The following is a 22,003-nucleotide window of genomic DNA, read 5'->3' on the forward strand; positions in this document are numbered from 1 at the left end:
CTTTTCAAACATGTTCACCTCACAAATTATGATGTTTTACAACCAAATAATAAAATGGAATTATAGAATATGCCACGAACTAAACCGTTTCTTACCATTTTCCTGGAATTATTGAAAATGAGCAGCAACAGAACGAGCTGCACGAGCAATAATAATAATGTCATGAAATAATGCACAGCACATTTGAAAACATCAGCTTTAATAGTAAATTCAGCTTGTTTACATGATTTATTAAAAAGACGTCCACCTCTGGCGGCTGTTCTTTGTGCACATTCATCACACAACAAATCAGCCTGATCGAATATTATTAAACAAAGATGGATTCGGGTTCTCTGCACGATAAGAAAAACATTCAAATCTTGATGCTACAGCCCTAATGTAACACAGCAATCCAGCGTGATGTCATCATGGTGATGTCATCATGGTGCAGTCGCTGCAGTTCTGAATGCAAAGGTGAGCAGCGAGGTCAGATACTGTTTGTGTGCATATTAGAAAATAATGAGGAACACCTTTTGTCATTAATGCTGCAGTGATGTGAGAGTTTATTAATCCTGAGCTTCTATGCTGAGTAACACTGAGGAGATGATTAATGGCAGGAAACCTTCCTAACATGTGTAACTACTCATCGTGTGTCACCTGACGGCTCGACTCAGGTGTTTGCGCGCCTCTGTAAGCTGTTCGTCCACCCCTGAGCTCTCCTTCTTCAGCTCGGGATCCCGACGTCTTCCCAGGTCACATGAGCTATGTGACGAGCCAACAGACTGTACATAAAAGACAGCAGATCCTGTGACCTGCATTCTTTCTAATGACCAGCAGGGGGCAGTCGGCTTCAGGAAACACAAACATCAGTTTGTTAACACAACGTTCAGAGTCAGGGGGCACGGGGAGGGGGCAGGGATTTAGGGGGGCGCGTCTCTGCTTTAAAAACTCCAACATGGAGGCGGGAAACATTACAGTAACTGTGTCTGTCTTTTATTTACAGTTTATGGCTGAGTCCTGTGATGAGGGTCTGAGCTCGATCATGAATCTGGGCTTTTCTCCAGCTTCCAGCAGCTGACGGCGAGGCTGGATGTGTGGGCCAGTCAGACGCCTCCGTGATGGTGATGGTGATGGAAAAGAGTCGAACACTTCTGTGTATCCTACAACACATTTTCAGTTCTCGGGACTTTTGACTGACCCAGCAATGCACACGCCGACATTTCTGTCCCAGAGGTCAAAGGTTAGTCTGCTGCGTGTGTTGACTACTGTAATATCTCTATGTTAACCGGGTGCTGGCAGGGGTCAGATGTTAGCCGCTGAAGCTCCTCCCTCCTCCTCCTCCACCACCAACAGCTAACTCTATAAAAAGCAGACTTTCTCCTCACACGCTGACGGGCTGCAGGATCAGGTTCCTGTCTTCTGATTGGCCAGCCAGCAGGGCACTTCTCCACACCTGGAAAAGCCGCATGCAAATTTCTGTGAATACGCGATGGGTGTGCTCCACGATGCAACCACAGAGCATCAAGCTGTGTTGATTTAAAAGGATCATTTACACAAATATGGAAGATTTGAAAACCTGAAGTGTTGTTTCTGAGAATACACCTGCACAGGTGCGTACCTCTCTCTCAGCGTCGGCTGGCTGCTCAGGAAGCTGAGCTGCTGCTCCAGACGACAAACCCTGAAGGCCAGATAGCAGGACGACAGGACCAGCAGGAAGACTCTGAGAGAGACAGACAGGTAACAAACAGCTGACACACCTGTGAAGAAGTGCAGTGAACCCGGAGGCTCCTCCTCCAATCAGCAGACAAAAGACCCGACTGTTTGCTGGTTCTGACTCACAGCAGGATGAAGAGTCTGAGCAGCTGGTACTCTGCGTGGCCCAGTTCAGGTACCGGCTCTGTCAGCAGGATCTTCTCCGTCTCCAGGCTGCAGTCTACGCACGAGACAGAGGACACGGGTAAACATGTCATTACCTTTGAATGTGGGCGGATGCACGCGGCTACCTGTGAGCGTGTGAGCACTGAAGGTGGTGGTGGCGGCGAGGCTGGGGGTGGAGTTTCCCAGCAAATCGGGGAGCGAGGAGGAGACGGCGGGAAGCGACGGTTTCCGTCTCCATTTCAGCACCTCTGGAAACTCGTCCTGACAGAGAGACGCAGGTTCAGAGACACACCTTTGTAAAAAGCAGAGACGCTGCGGGAGAGGCCGTTACCATGGACAGCGAGCTGGGCTCCTCCAGGTACTGCTTCAGACTCAGACTCTTCCCGTTCACCTGAGCACACACAGAGGACGCCAGGTGAGCCGGTATCAAACATTCGTTACCGGGAAGCTGAATGTGGACCGACCTGCAGGTGGGTGCAGATCCTCCTGAGGACGTCGTAGACGCTGTCTCGGGACAGCAGGGACACGAACACGTACTGAGGACGGAGACAAAGACAGAAGGCGGTCAGAGCGAGCTCGCCCAATCGCAGCGAGGTCCAGACAGGACCGTCGCTTCGGCGCCGCCCTCTGAATCCTCCATTTAAACCAACTCCAGCAGCAGATTTAAAGCATCCACCCATCCTTCTATCATCCACCAATCGAATCATCCAACCATCCTCCTCTAATCAGAGAAGCCCTCCTCCTCCTCCTCCTCTTGTATCTGTGATCCCATATTTAGGTAACTACTCGCAGCTCGTGACGGTTTTTCATTTTCAGCTCCATCTTCAACATAACTGATCGGAACAACACGATCATGTTTAAGGTTTAAATCTCACAGAAACAGACAAACTCTTAACCGCTTAAGCCCCAACGCCCCCTGATACGGCGCCAAAAGGCAGGAGATCAGTTAGGCTCGGGGCTTAAGAGGTCGAAAGCGAGACGGCGACACACCGTCCATCAGCAGTGACCCTCCAACAAACGCCTGCTCGGCGTGCGAGCGGTGGCAGAGGAGAGCGCGCTCTACAGGCGCTTAAACGAATCTCGGAGTCATTTCTGAGAAAATCTGAGTGCAGATCAGAAATGCCTGAATAATTCTGACTGCGCAGAGTGATGATGTCATCACTGATGCAGAGTGATGACATCATCACTCTGCATCTGGTGCAGTGATGACATCATCACTGCACCAGATGCAGAGTGATGACGTCATCACTCTGCATCTGGTGCAGTGATGATGTCATCACTCTGCATCTGGTGCAGAGTGATGACATCATCACTCTGCACCAGATGCAGAGTGATGACATCAGCATCTGGTGCAGAGTGATGATGTCATCACTCTGAGCAGAGTGATGATGTCATCACTCTGCACCAGATGCAGAGTGATGACATCAGCATCTGCACCATCAGCATCTGCACCAGATGCTGATGTCATCACTCTGCATCTGGTGCAGAGTGATGACATCAGCATCTGGTGCAGAGTGATGATGTCATCACTCTGCACCAGATGCAGAGTGATGACATCATCACTCTGCATCTGGTGCAGGCAAAGAGAAAGCTCATTAATCACATGACGCTTGGACAGCTCAGCGGGGATACCTTCTGTCCTGTATCCATGGTGATGGCGAGGCCGTTCGGCACCAGACCCGCAGTCTTGTGCTTCTTCACCAGCCGGACCGACACCACCGGGATGCACACCTGCCTCAGGAAACACAAACGCACAAAGTCAGAGCTTCTCAGGTGAGAAGGTCAGACGTCCAACCCCGGCACCGGCTCCACCTGCTCCACCTGCTCCACGACCACGACAGACACCCCGAACGGGATATCTTTAAATGAATTCACTGAATTGATTCAAAGTGGCCACGTGACAGGTGATGTCATCGCTCACCTTGATGTCTTTGCCGAACAGGTTGGCGTAGAAACACAGCCAGTTCCTGGAGATGTAGAGCCGCCCCTGCAGCAGGATGTCTCTGAGCAGAGCGCAGGAATACGCTGCGGCGAGAGCGCATCGTGTTAACGTAACAACAGACAGACGAGCAGATGTCAGGACGCAGTTTAGATCAGACATGTTGGGTAAACAGAAACTGTCACACCGGGCGTCTGCTTTATTTCTCCTGTTTCAGGCGTGTTTGTGTGAATTTGTTGCCATTTGTTTTAGACACATGCTATCGACACGATCACAGACTTGATTGGATACCAGCGCCTGAGAGATTTACGAGCAGGAACTGAATAATGATTTCACAGAGTCGACGGTTTCACACGACCACATGTGAGCTAAAGCCGGCGTTGAGTGCTGCGCTCGGTACCTTTCATCAGGACTTCTTCTTTAGGAACCGCCTGGAACAGTTTGTGGTACTGAGAGTTGTATTTGCTGACAGTCTGTGGACGCACAAAAACACACGATTACATGTTTGCATGGCGAGCGTTTACAACAGGTTCAAAAGGTTTCCCATGACGACTGAAGGACGTGCAGCTCGTTTCCTGTTTGTCTACAGAAGACGCAGAGTTTGTGCTTTTATAGTTTGAAACATTTTCTTTATAGTGAAAAAACTAATCAGGAAACCTTCAGTTATTCAGCTACAGATTCATGTTTATAGTTTCATTTAATAAAACAAAATCTTTATATAATGGCACCTATTATTATTATTTACATATGAAAACAAACAGAAAATGTGATTTTGTCTCTGTGACGTTAGTGATTTATAACCAGCTGCCTGTTTAATAAAGTTTATTTTATTAGAGTAAATATTTACGATCGGAGCAGCTGGTTTAGTATATTTATGAATAAATGTTCAAACAAACATCAAACTGTCTGTTATTTACAGGATATTTGTTATTGGATATTATCTGTAATAAAAAGGTTCATGTTATTTGTTTGATGGGACATTTATGTCAGAAATTCATTTTATAGTGAAAACTGAGACGTTCACTTCCTGTTATTAATAAGCACTGTTTCCTCCACTTGAAATAAAAGGACGTTTTTATGGTAACAGGAAGTTATTTGACTGGATAATTTTAGTGGGAAAAACCCAGATGTTGTTTTATTTCATGGTGTATTATTTATGGAAAACCGGGATAATCCCAGAAGCTCAACCCCATCCCGTTTCTGGTTTTATTTTCTGGCGGTGATTCCTGAGGCGTGATCGGGAAGCAGCTTTGAGTTTGTGTCACCTGAAACAAAAGATCTGAGCGCTTCCTGCAGCTCAGCTGACCACAAACCGAGCGGCGTGTTTCTGGAGCATTGTTTGGGTTCCTCGCATGTAGGTCAGACGCTACATCATGTACACGCCGCCCTGCCCCCGTACACCTGTACGGCTTTATTCTGCGAGCCCCACGGAGACTTCCTGCCTTCCCCTTCCTGTCTGAGACAACAAAGACTGAAACAACAGTCAGCGGCAGCTCGACACCCAGATCTCCATCGCCGGCTCTGATCCTGCCTCGTTGGGCCTAAAACATTAAACTAACTTTGGGATCAGAGCTGCTGCTGCTTCCTGATGGTCGCCTGAGCTTTTCTGTCCACTCACGTGGATCCTGCCCACAAACACACCCCCGTCCCCATGGAGACTCCTGCAGGACTCCTGCTGTCATCTCTGGAGCTCTGAAACTCCTGCTGCTCTGTGCGAGGGCAGGTTTTACTCACCGATCCTCTGTAACACTTCTTCACGTCTTCGTAGGACAAGTCGTCGATCAGCTGCAGCCTGCGGGACACAGCAGCACCTTCGGTTAGACTCAAACACAAACTGCAGTTTCTGGGAGCGGCTCAGAAACACCAAACGTTCTCCTTTTAGTCCCCGAGAGGACAAACACACCGGAGAAGGAAATGCACACAACTACAAATCGTCCCTGTGTGACTTCGTCACTCCGTCTCATCACTGTGGACGAGTTCTGGTCACCTCATCGATGTTTGCAGCATTTATTCATGCACAGCTCTCTGAGCTCTGCAGCAGCTCTTCAGAGGAGCTCGTGGTTCACTCGGCTCCTCCTCCCTCCTTCAGTGAACACTGAACAGGCTCTCGCTTCACCATGACGGTGTTCAGGGTTCGCACCGTGGCCCCACTCAGATTAAACATATTCCATTAACCCTTACCTCATCATGTCTTAAATGTTCTTATCTTTCATTGAAAATGACTCCTACCATTGCTGGATTCATCACTTACAGAACTAATCTAGACTAAAACCTGCAGGAGCCCCTGAGGCCTGGCGTTCCTCAGCGCCGCCTTACAGGATCAATCATCTGTGTCTCAGGGGAAACCGTATTCAGCACTAATTTATTCCTTCATTTGTTAAACGGTCGTCACTCCCGTAGAAACGCTTTGCAAAGCTGCTTCTCTCTCAGCTTATCGTCACCAGTTTTTCTGCTCCACCTGTTTCCTTACACAGAGAAATGGGGGCGGGGCATTATGGACTGATGGTTACGAACGATACACAGAGTCTGAACGTTTCAAATATTAGTGAAGGAGGCCCGTTCAGAGGGAACGAGCTCGTAACTGCTGACGAGGAGAAACAGCCGCTTCCTTAAGATCACCGCTGACGTCCTTCCTGCAAACCTCCAAAGCTCCTGCTTCCACTCAGGTGCTCTCACCTGCTGATGATCAGGTAATCGAGTGCATTGACTGATCATCAGTAAGTTTCCACGTACTGATTTTGTGCTTTCTGGGATCATCTCTGTGCAGAAACTACTGTACTGCCTGTGTGAGCATCTTCAGGGAGAGGCGTCTCTCATCCAAACAGACGTGAACGGACAGGAAATTCAAAGCTCTCGTGACTCATCACAGCGCGACGTGTCATCGCGGTCCAACACACACGGAGTTTAACCTCCCGGCGTACAGTGGTGAGGTTTCCCTCCTGCAGCCCTCTGTCCTGTTCTAACTGCAGGACGGTGCTTCACACACACACACACACACACACACACACACACACACACACACACACACACGCACGCACACACACACACACACACGCACACACACACACACACACGCACACACACACACGCACGCACACACACACACACGCACACACACACACACACACACACACACACACACGCACACACAGACACACACACACTTTTGTACAGAGAGAACAAAGGACTCTAATTAGAATAATTATCTCCACAGTGAGCCGCTCACAGCTGACTGTGGCCACAGACACACCTGACCTGCCCCGTGCGCCCCCCCCCCGAGGCCTCGACAGCGCTGGATGGTGACGCTGGTCACGTTTTGCTCGTTTGCATGTTTCCTCGAGCTGCAGCAGCTTTTACTCATGCGAGCCGGGCCGAGGCTCGCGAGGAGCCATCGCCACGCTCTGTGCAGCTCCAGCTCCTCTGTCAGAAACAATAACGCTGTCTGTGAGGGGCAGCCAATCAGAATAAACTTGGCTTAAAGGGGGAGGAGCTAAAACAGCTTGTTTCTGAGTTAAAGAAGGATTATGTTGAGCTGTGAATCATGCAAAGTGGAGCAGAAAGTAAATGTGAGCACAGATAAAACACTGTGCTGGGTGAAAATGAGCCGCGGGCCGAGTGACGGCCGGTCAAACGGCGAGGACGGACCCGAGCACCTGTGAACACTCTGGAGGTCACAGATGTTCACTGATCGAAGCGACACACCTGAGCCTCAGGTCACCTCGCCGTTTCAAACCCTCGTGTCTGACAGACACCTGCAGACGTCATTAATGATCCTCTTCAGTCGTTTTCTGCAAACAGTTTCACTGTCAGCTGATTTTCATCCTCGAATCCAAACTAACTGAACAGACACGAGGTCTGCGGCTGATTTCAGACATAAATCACAGACAAATCATTAAAAATCATCGTCACCACGACAACGACTGACTGAAAACTACGAAAATTCACATAGTTTAAACATTTGATGGGAGGAAGTTTTTCTGCGATCCAAAGCTGAGTCTGTCTCTACCTGTCACGTCTGTCGTCTCCCATGTTTTCAGAAACTCCTGCTCGGCTGCTGACGGCGGCGCGAGGAAAGAAACGTCTGACCGGTCACGTGAAACATGAAGAGTGAGGAAACATCAGCGTGGAGCGCTGAGCCGAAGGTGTTAATCCACCTTCTGACACACAGCTCTGCAGTTTGGTCACACGCCTCCTCGTGTCAGGTTTCCTGCTCATGTAAATGCACCGTGGGCAGGAAGGGGTGCATGTGAGGTTTATGCAAAGAGGAAAACAAATGACGAGCTGAGGAGGAGGTCTGACCGCCAGCGATGCTGATGAGCGTTATTAACGAGCTGGCCGCTGCAGCGCCGACAGACTGGCACGCTTCCCTCTCCCACTGAAAACGCCATAAAAGAAGTAACTGTGCAAACTGTTGGAGCGTGCAGGGAAAGTGGGGCAGAGAGAGGAGGACGTGTTCACGCCGCACAACAGATTAGAAAATTGTTGTTCAGGAGCCAAGCCGGGTTTAGTCGACACACTTTTAGGTTTCCCTCAAAAACGAGGCTCCGTGAGACGCACGGGAACAAACGATTTATTTCTTAAATACAAAAACATTTTACACCCCTCTGCTCTTCACGCGGCGTCCATGTTTGGATGGGTCAGAGATCAGTTTTAAAGGAGCTTTGGTCCAGAGGAGACGGCGCTATTTCGCCTCCGTCATCACATCTTCTCTGCGTGATGGAGCTTTAACCTGCAGGTGTGGACGCCACGCCCACGTCTGCTCATCCCACTTTTTGGCATATTGGTGAAGCTCTCCCTTTCTAAGATGTTTTTTTATACCTGATCATGTGACGGACCTGCAAACTGTTCCTCCAGCTGTTTCTGTTTACTGGTTCCGGTAACAACCACACCCTCTCTGACATCACAGAGATCGTAGTGCAGAAAAAACTGACAAACTGAGAGTTCAAGCAGCAGGATTACTGTACAAACTGCAGGCTCATCGTTACGAACTCATGTTTAACATGAAGAGCCACCTCAGATACAATCGTCTTCATATTTACATCTATATCAGGGACGATCGTTAGTCTGAAAGCTCCAGTGAATCTATGGCTGCGTTCACACTGCAGGTGAAAGCGCATCAAATCCGACTTCTTTGACCCTCTGCAACCATCTATCCCATCATGGTGTGACAGTGTGAACGGCACAAATCCGATATTTTCAAATCTGATCTGGGTCACTTTCATATGTGGTTCTGAATCTGATACATATCTGATGTTTCAGAAAGCTGCTGTTTGATGGTCATGTCGCATTAAATCCGTCTTTTACGTCACCGACACAAGACAGACGCCAATTATCAGCGCCGGACATCGTGAACGCTTCCTGACCATCCAGTGAAAGTGTTGGGAACAACGTTGGAGAAACAACAGCAATAAGGATCATTATTAGGCCAAATGTAAATAATAAAATAACTTTATAACTTAAAGCCAAAACAAGTCTTTATATTAAGGCCATCAGTCAAACATACTGTTGGTCTGGGTCTAAACAGAGCGCGTTGTGTGTGACGTCTTCTTTTGCCGCTTTGAGCGTTCACACCAGAGCGCGTTTGCTGTCACATTGTGTTTGTAGTGTGAACGAGCAGACAAAAAAATCAGATTTGATCAAAAATAATTGAGCATCAAGACCTGCAGAGTGAACGTAGCCTTAGAGTGTTTCTGGGGTTTTCCTCCCGTTTGGCCTCTCCGGCTTTCTCTGCTGCCTGGAAACGTGAGCTGATTGCACGTGGTGCAAACACACACACACACACACACACACACACACACACTGTGACTGCAGCTTCATACGTGACGGGAATAAGAGCGCAGTGAGAGACACTGAGGCTTCCTCTCACTGCCGACTGTCTCTGCTGCACGTCTCCTCAGCTTTAATCTGCTGCCAAACACACACACACACACACACACACACACACACACACACACACACACACAGGCACACACGCACACACACACTGTCAGGACTAATGAGGCTGTGGCTCCTCCTTGTTTTGCTCACACTTTGAGTGTAAGCGAGCGTCCGGCCGTCCTCCTGCACTCAGACTCAGGAACAAGCTGCAGTTTCTCACCTGAAGGGTAGGGGGCAGGGTCCATCCTCCTCCCTGGGGGGCTCCACCTCATGGGGGGGCAGGACACCTACATCATCACTGAGCTCCAGCTGCTCTGACATCATCATCACCACCCTGGAAAGTCAGGAGGAAAAACAGCATCAAGAAACGAACCTGTGCAGCTGTCGCACACAAACACGCCGTCACGTCTTATTTACTCTTATTTTAGTTTTTAAATGAAAACAAACATTTTTATTACATTTATTTTTGTTGTTGTCTTTACCAAAACAACAAAACCTCTTTATTTATCAGAGGCTTTTATTTCATGACAAGTAACCAGAGAGCAGAAATCACTTTAGCAAGTGGCTTCATTAGTTCCCTCTGACAGTGTCTATGTGAAGGGCTTTTATTGTGAAAGGTAAGAGGAACTCTGAAAAATGCATGTTTCCTATCATATCAGCAGCTGTGATCACAGATGATACATCATCCAGGATTCAGACTGTGTGTACATGAGGGTGCACTCTGATTGGTCAGCTGAGCTGCAGAGGAAACCTTCGATCTGAAGGACCACACGTTACGCCTGTGCTGCCATGGCAACAGCACGATGGGGGAGGAAGATGGCTTCTCACGTGCAGTGTGTGTGTGTGTGGAAACACAGTCAGCGAGGTCGCAGCCTCACACCGACATCGTCGACGTGCAAAAATCAGATTGTGATGAAAAGAACTGCAGTGACTTCATTTCCCAGAGTGCCCCTCTGCCCTGGCATCATTCTGTTGCCGTGTGCCTCCTTCATGGCGTCTGCGGGCTCACTGTGAGCAGAGGTGGAAGCAGCTTGATGCCGAATGAAATCATGTGGGTTCACTTTTATTCTTCAAACAAACAAACACGAGCAGTTTCTAATGTTTCTAATGTTTCTAATGTTTCTAATGTTCAGAGCAGAGAGAGGAGGGCGATGGGAGGACCGCGTCAATCAGACAGTGGATCTGTACACGACGCGCTGCTCGAGTTATCAGCGGATTTCACATTAAACACACTTCCTCTCAGCATCAGCACGATCACTTCCTCATTTTCAGAAAACGTCCAAAAACAGTTTTTTATGTTTCCTGGTGATGGGGGTTTAAAGATGGGGGTTTAACGCTGTGGGGAGAAAAGCTTTTTCTCAGATATGACGCACACATGTGAGTGAACGTTTCCACCGCCACGGCCGCTGAAACGAAGGATATATTCAGAGAAAATGAAGATAAAACCTCAGAGAAGCCATCATGCAGCTGAGTCGACTCGTGCAAACATGCCGTGACACCGAAGGAGGTGGGAACGCACTGCAGTTGCCTCGGTAACAGGCGTGATGCTTACACTCTTTCACCTGCTTCGGCTGACAGCTGGTGCTGAACCCTCCTCCTCTTCCTCCTTTTCCTCCTCCCCCCCCCCCCCCCCCCGGGATGATGGAGTCAGACACCTCAGCTGGTGCAACAACCGGAAAAGTGCTACTCTCCTCTTTCTCCTCATTTCCTGTCACATGACTCCCGACGAGCTCCTGCAGGCCTGAACACGTTTATCACAGTTTTTTCTACTCTTGCATCTGTGTGATGTCATACAGAGAGGCTCCACCCATCTGAGATTCAAACCTGCTGTTTACACAGACCAGCCAATCAGAAAAAAGTCTTTGAAGGCGGGGCAGTATGAGATAAAGAAGGATTATTCTGAACTGTGACTCATGCAAAGCCGCTCCAGCAGAGTGAAGAAGAATAATGATCGTCATCATCACCTGCGTCAGTTCTTCAGAGCATGAAGAGCTCGATCAAAGGAAACCGTCTGAATGTCTTCAAACGTCCGACCTGCACACAGAGCAGCTCGTTCTGTGTCATCGTGGCTCCTGGTGAATTGCATCTATGCAAACGATAAGAAAATAAAACTCCTCAAAAGCCACATTCAAACTTCACCACCTGCCTCTCCGAGCATCAGGACGCCGTATCCTGCAGATCACTGAAGGCGGAGGGATGTTTCCTCTGTCTGTCTCTTCTGCAGTCGCCGTTTCCTCTAAACCATCTTTGAAGGACCCGTTTGTCTTTAGACATATTTCTATTACTGCGATCCATAAAGCTTTGAAATCTATTGATCCAAAAAAGTCAGCTGACTTTACTTCTGAGCCGATTGTTCAAATTTTTAATCTGAGTATCCAGAATAATATCATCCCTAAAATCTGGAAAGCAGCCTCTGACCTCTCAGATTTGAACAATATATATATATATATATCATATCTGTTATTAACCTCTGTCTCTCTTCCACAGCATGTCTTTATCCTGTCTTCCTTCTCTCACCCCAACCAATCACAGCAGATGGCCCCGCCCCTCCCTGAGCCTGGTTCTGCTGGAAGTTTCTTCCTGTTAAAAGGGAGTTTTTCCTTCCCACTGTCGCCAAAGTGCTGCTCATAGGGGGTCATATGATTGTTGGGTTTTTCTCTGTATCTATGAAGCGCCTTGAGGCGACTTTTGTTGTGATTTGGCGCTATATAAATAAAACTAAATTGAATTGAATTGAATTGAACAACTGCCGTCTGAATCCAAACTTTGTGTGTGGACCTAAAGTACCAGGATCTATGAAGAGCATCAGCATCTCTGATGGTAACAAAGTGGACGGGAAGGACACTCTGCTGTTAGGAGATAAAACTCGAGTGTGTTTATACAGATGTAGTAAAGATTCCTGAAGATGAAGGCGTCCCCCAGGGCTCCGCTCTAGACCCTGTTTTATTTTCCTTTTTTATGAATAATATAAGAAAGAATATGCAGCTCCTTTATGCAGACTTTACTCGGCTGGCTCACCTCTGGATCAGGTTGTCGGGCTTCCTTTCGGCAGCTGCAGGCATTACTGTGCCGTCTAAAGTGGCTCTTACTTAGACTTAGATCCTCGCGATCGGCGCATCGGGCGACAAGAGAACGCCATCGAACTCGGTCTATCGCGGCAGTTGTTGCTTCATCCCATGACAGTTCGACTGAACGTAAATCTTCAAGGAAAGTCCTCCTCCATGTTATTTTAGGTCTTCCTCGCCGTCTCTTTCCATTCTTCGGGTTCCACAGAACCGCGACACGGGCAGGTCTCGGGTCCGGTAGCCGGAGGATGTGACCGGCAAATCTGAACCGACGCTTGGCGACTTGGACATGGAGCGGCTCTACTCCCGCACGGCGATATACTTCTTCATTGGTAACGCGATCCCGATATGTGATCTTGAGCAGCCGTCGAAGACAACGTTGTTGGAAGACGTCAAGATGGCGGTTGATCTTTGCAGTTGATTTCCAAGTCTCCGCTGCATACAGTGCCGTCGGTATAACGATGGTCTTCAGGAGCTGCAACTTGGTTGATAAAGGCAGTGCGGTGGTCATCCATATAGGTCGTAATCGTTGAAAGGCCGCCCATGCTTTCCCAATTCTGCACTTAACGTCATGCTCCACGTCCCCGTCACTGCTAAAAGTGCAACCCAGGTACATGAACCTGTCCACCTCTTCTAGCTGCTGCTTCACAGTAACAGTTGGCTCTTAATGCTAACAAAACCAAAGTCAGGTTGTTTTCCAGGAATCACTCAAAGATCGCAGATAATGTTGGTATTCACACCCTCGGAGGAGATTTTATTGAAAGAGTGTCGTTCTAAGAACACGTAGGTCTTCAGTTGGATGCTCAGATTTCTTCTGGTACTTCTTGAAAAAGCCAAAGCTTTGATTGATTAAACGTGGCTTGTTTTGACTCATCAGTTGAGAAAAACACAGGAAACTTTTTAAAGTTTTCTTGGTTATGGTGACGTTATGTATACGCAGAGGAATCTCATTTCTGCCACTTATTCTTTCAGCCGTGGCCCAGGTGGCATCGGCCCAGGTGGCATCGGCACAGGTGGCATCGGCACAGGTGAGGGCACAACTTGACTTCACTTGTTTTGACTCATCAGTTGAGAAAAACCTACACAGGAAACTTTTTAAAGTTTTCTTGGTTATGGTGACGTCATGTATACGCAGAGGAATCTCATTTCTGCCACTTATTCTTTCAGTCGCGGCACAGGTGGCATCGGCACAGGTGGCATCGGCACAGGTGGCATCGGCACAGGTGAGGGCACAAAGAGAAAGATCGATCGATGCAGTTTGCAAACATAAAACTGAGATACTTAAACTCCATCACTCGGTTTTTACGCTCCTGAAAAGGACGCTTTTTCATTTGGTGGATGTGGTTCGGCTTGTTCCTTTAAGCCAGTGTTTTATCTAAACATTTGGACCCTAATTTGCATTTTGTCAACAGTTTGCAGGTTCTGTGTGAAGCTCTAAACCCTGCACCCATGTGCACAACAGCTTGTCTTTCTAAAAAAAAGATTGGTAATCGGTTTCATGCAGCAGTGGTGGAGGAACAGGAAGAGCCGTGTCATCGAATGATGACTCCGAAACCTCACGCTGATGAGACGACAGTTAAGTGTTATCGACCGAGCTTCCGGATTATCTATGGAAAGTGGTGTTTCCGATAGCGTGCAAGACTTTGCATACAGCAAAGCTCGAGGTACAAAAAGCCTGAAAGACGAAACCTGAAGAGAAGCTCGGTGAAGACAAACAGCTGTTTGTTCAGTCAGACGAGACCAAAATGAAACCGTCTGGGTGAGAACGAGCACACCACGACGATGCACGTTAACCCGTGCAGGTGGGGGCGTGAGGAGCTGGCTGTGAGTCAGGGCTCTTTCCAACAGCAAGACTTTAATGCACAACTTCTACTTTTATTAGAATCCCAAACATGTTTTACTTTAATAAAATAGTCTCTGGATTAGGGCTGCGCCACATCATACCGTTCATGGTAACACCGGTGTGATGTTGGGCAACGATAAGAAAATGAAACATGGTGATAGAATATGGGTAAAACGCACATGCACAGTGCCTTTGTTTTCATACGCACGTGGCGGAAAAAGCACGGCGGCAACGCAGAACGAGAAGAGTGAAAGCGGATCGTTGAATGAAACGATGAACCTGAACTGGTTTGTAAAAATGCTGCAGCTTCAGTGGAACTGGTTTAGCTTTCGTCCGTCAGACACACAGCAAAGCACTATTTTTGGTAGTGCATGCTAGCGGGCCGTCGTTATTACCGATTTTATGTGGCACACAGCAGTGGCACAAAAGCTCGAGAGGTTTTATTCTCATTTCTCAACAGAAATGCAGCTGAGACATGAAGCTAATCCAGAAGCAGTTTTTCTGCTGGCCGCTCGAGTCACACGCTAATTCAAACTTTATTTATACAGCGCCAAATCACAACAACAGTCGCCACAAGTCGCTCTATATTGTACGGTAGACCCTACAATAACACATACAGAGTAGGGCTGGGCGATATGACCCAAAATTCATATCTCGATATTCTTTAGCTGGATGGCGATATACGATATGTATCTCCATATTTATTTTTAAGCCATAAAGTCAGAACAAACAGAGTTTAGTCACAGCTGTGTCCCAGATGTCACACAGGCACTTTTATTAACAAACAGCGCAGACGTACATGAAGAAATTACTCAGAAATAAATGATCAGCAGTTATTAAATAATAATGCTCCATAAATGAAATAAAACTATGTTGTTTTTGTGCATAACAAAGAGCTCACAACTGTGCAGTCAAACTGTAAACTAACAGACGCAGAGCAGAATAACAAGCAGCTGCTCTGTTCTTAACTTCTGCTGCGTGACCGACAGCCTGGAGTTTGAATCCTCTTCGTAACCACGTCTCTGAACAGGCGCCATTTATGGTCCTTATACGCACAGTACGGTAACATTACGCTGAAGCACAGCACGTATCACTCCGCGAGGCTCCGGACTACGGCGGCTGTAACGCGGTGCGGCTCCGTAGCAAAGTCGTACTCAAACATTTTTTGACAGGTTGCTGAGCGCCGTGCTCCACAGAAAAGAGGTTCGCGGTCAGTGAGCACAACCAGGACTCACACATAAGGCGCGCTGTCAACTTTTGAGAAAATGAAAGGATTTTAGGCTGTGCAGCACCTCTGGGCTGCATGTTGTTAGCGCGGTTAGCTTGTTAACACGTTGATGCCGTCCAGCCCCACGCACGGGGCGATGCGCAGTAACTCGTTAACGGAGATTTGCTGTATCCATGTTGTTGCTGCCTGCAGGTGAAGCGATGGGGGAGGAGGGGAGGCCGAGTAACGCAGCGTTGAGACAAAAGTGGACGAAAGAGAGGCAAACTTGCGGCTCCACAACTATAATTTTAACGTAACTATATCGATATAAAGGATGTTGTCACAACTTATATCTCGTATAAAAATATATCGATATTTTTAAAAAAACTCAGTTTATCGCCCAGTCCTACTGCAGAGAAAAGCCCAACAATCATATGACCCCCTATGAGCAGCACTTTGGCGACAGTGGGAAGGAAAAACTCCCTTTTAACAGGAAGAAACCTCCAGCAGAACCAGGCTCAGGGAGGGGCGGGGCCATCTGCTGCAACCAGGAAGACGGGACAAATGCAATTTTGCAGTTGCTATCAGAGTCGCCCCCTGCTGGTCATTAAGAACAAACTGCAGGTTGAGACATTTAAACAGCTCTGGGCCTGATTTGGTCCTGCAGACCAACACTGACAGTGAGCTTCTGTCTCTGCAGCTGCATTAACTTTGTGCCTCGCTGTCATTAGCATGCAGCACCTCCCCTGCAGGCCTCAGTGTGTGTGTCTGTGTGTGTGTGTCCAGCACCACAAACAAAACACCTCTTTGAGTGAGGCGCTGCAGAGGCCGACTCACACAACAACCCCACAGCCTCACAGCAACAAAAGGAGCTCCTCGTTTCTACTTTTACTCATGTTGATAAAATCCTCATCACTCTTTCTTTCAGACCCTCCTGAGCTTCTGTGCAAAGCTTTTCATGAAGGTGGAAATTACACTTGTTGTTATCTGTATTTCTCACTGAGTCTTTATTTCAAATGTAAAGCACGACACCTCAGAGGCCGACACTTTTCTTTGTGAGAAACGCAGCGCGGGAACAACTCTGACTGTAAAACCTCAAATTTGTTTTATTAACCCCGGGATCCAATCATATTACTGATAATCTGATAATGAAGTGTAACCTGATTACTTCATCTTCTGCAAACCAAGCACAGCTGATCAGGCTGAAGACGGGTGCTTCTTGAATGAGCTCAAAATCAGGTTTTCCCTGAAAATCTGCGACTTTAAACTTTTACTCTGAAGGTCATTCCTACATCATCACGTCCTCCCTCCAGATTCCTTTTCCTTCTTTCCTCCCTCCCCTGTCTTCCATCCTTCCTGACTTTTTTCATTCCCTCTCTCCTTCATTCCTTCATATCTTTAACATCCCAGCAGCATTGTCTCTGTGTAGAAGGACGAGCCCGAGAGCGCCCGTTAGCTCGCTTCTTTGGTTCCTCTGTGAAACAGCCCGGGGTTTGTTGGCTTAGTTTGGTGGATTTTGTGTTGAGGCGTGAACGATCACATGTGGAAACAAAAGTCAGGTCAAAGTGCTTAAACGGCGGCTTCACAGATGGGTGATGTCATGTGGTTACTTCTACTTTTTTATACAGTCTGTTGATGCTTCCATCTTTTATATACAGTCTGTGACCACATCTTTTATTTAAGGTGGTGTTTGTAACATATCTGCTGGTTTTTGGTGAGTTATTTATTTAAATAGATTTTAGGTGGAGGAGGGTGGAGGGTTACCTCCGCCTGACGCGTTCACGTGCATCAAACTCACATTAAGTTCAATCAGATGTTTCATTGATATCTGACATCATTTAAAGCTTTGGTTCAGTCCGTATCCATAACAGCCGGTTTATTACAGCAGTAATGTGATTACTAACGCGTGCACGTGCTATTAACGCACACCTATGGAAACAAAGCTGCTGCATATAAAGCAGTTTATCACTTATGAAGGAAAATATTAAAATAAGATCTCAATAGACTCAACAATAGAAACCAAATCCCCGCAGCACGAGCGCGTGACTCCGAGCACAGACTCACCTTTACCTGCGAGGCTCATGCGGTCTTCAATCACGTCCGCCGGAGTCCCGGTCGGTCCGGTGTCGGTCCCTGAGTCCGTCCTTCAGCACCGACACAGGGCGCTCCCCTCTCTCTGTGCACGAGCTGCGCAGTCACGCTGGCAGCATTCGACACAGCGTGTGCAGGAAGTGAGCGGAAGTGCCTTTCAAAGTAAAGCCTGAATGAAAGTTGAGTGTTTAAACGGGTTTCACTCGTGACATTTAAAAACGTTTCTCTGTCGGTTTCTAATCCAACCAACAGATGTTCCTGATGTTTCTGCTGCGTCATCATCACCTGTTACCTGTCTGCGTCTCACCTGTCTGGATCACCGTTCATCAGATCCACTGTCTCTGAAACACACCTGATGACATCATCACATTTTTGGTTAAATCATTTCTGTTTGATGGAGGGGCTGATGCCCAGGTGTGTTTAGAGAGGTGCGGGGAGTGGGGTGGCATCTCCTCCTGATGTGTGACGAGCCAACCCGACTGATGTGATTGGATTAACAATCACAGTCACATTTCCTTCCCTGAGTGCAGCTTTAACATGCCGGCACTTTTTTAAAATGAAGAAGAAAAGTTTTAAAGCTTTAAAGTGAATTCAAACGACCAGCAGGTTGTTCAGCAGAAGGAATCTGAGTAGAGGAGGAGACCCGATCCCAGGTGAGTCCATCCCAACCATCAAACCTCGGCCCACATGATGACCCTCAGGACCTCCTCCAGGCTGGAGACGCCGGGCTGAGAGGTCAAATCTTCATGAGCATAACAAGTCGTCAAGGTGCCTTCACCTCAAACAGGAAGCGAAGAAACAGCCACTGTGACATCACTTCCAGGACACAGGTGTGTTTCATTGCACAGAAGTTAAAGCTGTGCTTTGGTGTCATGACTTAAAGGAGGCCTGTGAATTCATGAAGACTAAATTCTTGTTGTTCAACCTCCTGAAGACTTAATGCACCTGTGGGTCTCTTACACTCCGGTTTACCTGTCACAGGTGAGTCAGACACCTGATGTTAACCTGAACCCTCCGTCAGGTGTTTAAAGTGGATGTTTTTTATTTTCCCTGAAACACAGTCAGGGATGGTTTCCTTAGAAACCACCATCATCCCAGCCTGCACGTGATGCGTTCAGTGGACATCTGTAAACGGCACGAACGAAAAACAAACTCCACATCATTCCTAGAGTATTTAAAAGTAGAACGGGAGGCAGAGCCTTCAGTTTTCAGGCCCCTCTTCTGTGAACCAGCTTCCAGTTTGGATTCAGGAGACAGACACTATCTCTACTTTCAAGATTAGGCTTCAAACCTTCCTTTTTGCTAAAGCATATAGTTAGGGCTGGACCAGGTGACCCTGAATCCTCCCTTAGTTATGCTGCAATAGATGTAGGCTGCCGGGGATTCCCATGATGCATTGAGTTTTTCCTTTCCAGTCACCTTTCTCACTCACTATGTATTAACAGACCTCTCTGTGTTGAATCATATCTGTTATTAATCTCTGTCTCTCTTCCACAGCATGTCTTTATCCTGTCTTCCTTTTCTCACCCCAACCAATCACAGCAGATGGCCCCGCCCCTCCCTGAGCCTGGTTCTGCTGGAGGTTTCTTCCTGTTAAAAGGGAGTTTTTCCTTCCCACTGTCGCCAAAGTGCTGCTCATAGGGGGTCATATGATTGTTGGGTTTTTCTCTGTATCTATGAAGCGCCTTGAGGTGACTTTTGTTGTGATTTGGTGCTATATAAATAAAATTGAATTGAATTGAAATGTTTCTGTTGAGCTATTTGACAACTCAACAGCGCCGCCGTGTGGCCAAGCGAGTGCACTGCATCAGAAATCAAACAAACTTCCAAAAAACTGGATTTTTTAGCGTTAAACAAAACACTCTTTTTAATATTGGCTTTTATTTCTTCATATTCCATCAAGCAGAAGCTTTTCAGTTATCTTCAGAGGCATTTGTGAGGATGAGGAAACATGAATCCTGATGAACAGGATCTGAGAGTCACGAGAAAAAAAAAATCCAACAAAGAGAAAAACAAAATAAAATAACCAACGTGGAAGCAAAATGACCCGAGTAAATAAGTGAAACTAAAATTCTTTGTCAAACTGATGACATTTATAAAAACTTACATGATGGAAAGGTGGAAAGTTTCCTGCAACAAAACGTGAAAGATTGTGCTACTTGACCTGCCAGAAGTTCTGGGTTAGGGTTCTGGCGCAGAACCTCGTCGATCCATCTACGGTACTTTGAAACGTCCGTATAGACGTTGGGTTTATCGAGGTAGTTACAGTTACGGTAATAGTTGAAGGAAACGAGACCAACAGCCAAACCGTCGCACACCAGAATCACCCTGTGAGGATTTTAATTTGTCAGATTATTTTTTTATACGTTTGTCAACACAACAAGTTTCCACTGAAAGCACAGAAAACTTACATCCACCTGCACAGGTAACATTGGCAGGAAGACCAGACCACTGTTCCTCACAGACGTGTCGATCAATGACAGACGTGTCCACCACCCTCACTCATCGACAGGTTCACCATCCAGCCACATGACAACGTGATTTTCTTGTAGGTTTATTTCAGCAGGAAGCTGAATTGTTTGTACTCTGTGGTCTAATCGAACTTTCTCAGACAGCTGGAGACAGCATGGAGTAAAAATAGAAACATAGAAGCGTTTATTCAAAATATAATTATACCACAAATACGTCAAATGAAACTGTTGTTCTTATAAATATGGACTTACCTTGAGTAACACGATGTCATTACCAAGTCCAACGTGTTGGTAATTTTCATGGATTTTACGGTTCTTCAGATTGTGGTTGCCGAGAACGACGTGTGTGAGGCCTCTGAGGGAGTAATCAGCGAGAGGGAATTTAAAATTTAAACTGTTTTAAACCTGATCTCTTGATTTCTCAGCAAGCAGTCGTTACATGCAGGCTAATGTCAGCAGTGCTGTAACCAACAGCTGTCAGGTTTGTTGTTACATATTCCAAAGGTCATTAATATTTGATGATGTTAAAGTTAATCATCTTTTATTATCCTTTACAATAACACCTGCCTCATCAATAACCTGTATTTATTCATCAGATCTAAGTTTGAAAATGTTTTTGTATAAACTCGATGAACAGGAAATCAAACTCACGAGTTGCCACAGCGTGCACCAGTGAGCACAAAGAGAAAACCTCCACCCTCGTCGACCCTCGTTGTCCTGCACTGACACCACGTACAGCATCGAGTTCTCCGCAGCTTTTTCTCCAGGAAAGATTCCCGTTGCAAACTCTGATAAAAGAAGAAGTTAAAGTCAGTGTGGTGTTTAAGATAAATCAGGTATATTTGATGTCTCACTGATGTCTCGCAGACATGGACGAAGACAAAGCAGCTTGTGCAGACAGTGCATGGTGCCAGCAGGAACCTCAAACAGACTTTTATACATCACGCGTCTTAGTTTGAAGGCTGGACCATCTTCATCATCTCGACTTCCTGTCATGCTAACAGGCTTGTTCTTTCTTGACAGAAAGTTCTGAGTAAAGAAGAGATGTGTCTGAAATTCTCCAAGCCCCTCCCCTTTTCTTACAAGAGTGGTTTGCATCATGGAGAAAACAAAAACACGCTAACAGCAGAGAGAAGAGATTACAGCTGTTCAGTGTGCGATTCAGCAGCAACATCATCACACAGGCCTGCAGGTAAAATAATCCAACAGAAGACAAACTGAAGCCTTGCTGGGAAACAGCAGTGAAACACACCGGATGGGTCAGGTTATCAATGAACCGCTCCGGTGCTGCTGGCTAACAGGGTGAAACTGTGCTGCTGCCGAAAGGAGGAGAAAGGGGGATGGTGCGTTAGAGTCGGGACTTTAAATGCAGGGACTGTTAGAGAGACAGAAGGAAGGTAGACAGAGTCCCGATCAAAAGTTTAAGACCACTTGAAAAAATCCTGTTTTTCATGGTTGGATCTTAACAGCTTCAACAGGCAACAGGAAGAAATGGGAGTGAGACAGAACATTGTTTTGAGCATGCACAACAACTTAAACTGAAACAGGCTGTTTCACAGTCCAATGTGGTGCCTTTAAAGTCTGAAGTGAACTCTGGCTCATTTCCATTCCTCAAATTTACAGTAAAGAACAAAAACACAACTGAATGATGGA

At 46.9% G+C, this 22,003-nt stretch overlaps 1 protein-coding gene and 1 long non-coding RNA gene across 4 annotated transcripts; both read right to left on the reverse strand.

The window, feature by feature from the left end:
- Window positions 1-182: 182 nt before the first annotated feature.
- Window positions 183-18,549, reverse strand: gramd2ab (GRAM domain containing 2Ab). 3 transcript variants are annotated; one of them, XM_085165860.1, is made up of 12 exons: window positions 17,859-18,549; window positions 9,894-10,007; window positions 5,531-5,588; window positions 4,197-4,269; window positions 3,779-3,882; window positions 3,490-3,588; window positions 2,322-2,393; window positions 2,189-2,248; window positions 1,983-2,118; window positions 1,819-1,912; window positions 1,598-1,699; window positions 183-1,432 (listed from the first exon to the last, which is right to left on the reverse strand). In XM_085165860.1, the coding sequence occupies exons 2-12, from the start codon at window positions 9,998-10,000 to the stop codon at window positions 1,384-1,386; spliced, it is 954 nt and encodes a 317-aa protein (XP_085021986.1). In that variant the 5' UTR covers window positions 10,001-10,007; window positions 17,859-18,549; the 3' UTR covers window positions 183-1,383. The 3 variants fall into 3 exon arrangements, with proteins under 3 accessions (XP_085021986.1, XP_085021985.1, XP_085021987.1); XM_085165859.1 differs by having other exon boundaries at window positions 17,853-18,547; XM_085165861.1 differs by lacking the exons at window positions 9,894-10,007; window positions 17,859-18,549 and adding an exon at window positions 7,803-9,198.
- Window positions 18,550-20,108: 1,559 nt separating this feature from the next.
- Window positions 20,109-21,346, reverse strand: LOC146513391 (uncharacterized). The gene is made up of 3 exons (XR_014875019.1): window positions 21,002-21,346; window positions 20,603-20,705; window positions 20,109-20,494 (listed from the first exon to the last, which is right to left on the reverse strand). It is a non-coding gene; the product is annotated as an uncharacterized LOC146513391 (long non-coding RNA).
- Window positions 21,347-22,003: the final 657 nt, after the last annotated feature.

Source organism: Neolamprologus multifasciatus, chromosome 7, assembly GCF_963576455.1.
Source record: "Neolamprologus multifasciatus chromosome 7, fNeoMul1.2, whole genome shotgun sequence".
Lineage (NCBI taxonomy): Eukaryota > Metazoa > Chordata > Actinopteri > Cichliformes > Cichlidae > Neolamprologus > Neolamprologus multifasciatus.

What these genes read in the sequence shown, in the direction of transcription:
- gramd2ab (XM_085165860.1), bottom strand. Translation starts at nt 10,000, where the DNA reads ATGATGATGTCAGAGCAGCTGGAGCTCAGTGATGATGTAGGTGTCCTG. An exon ending in AGAAGAAGTCCTGATGAAAG is followed by an intron (nt 3,883 to 4,196) that starts GTACCGAGCGCA and finishes CTCTCGCCGCAG; the next exon opens with CGTATTCCTGCGCTCTGCTC. An exon ending in CAGTGCTCACACGCTCACAG is followed by an intron (nt 1,913 to 1,982) that starts GTAGCCGCGTGC and finishes TCTCGTGCGTAG; the next exon opens with ACTGCAGCCTGGAGACGGAG.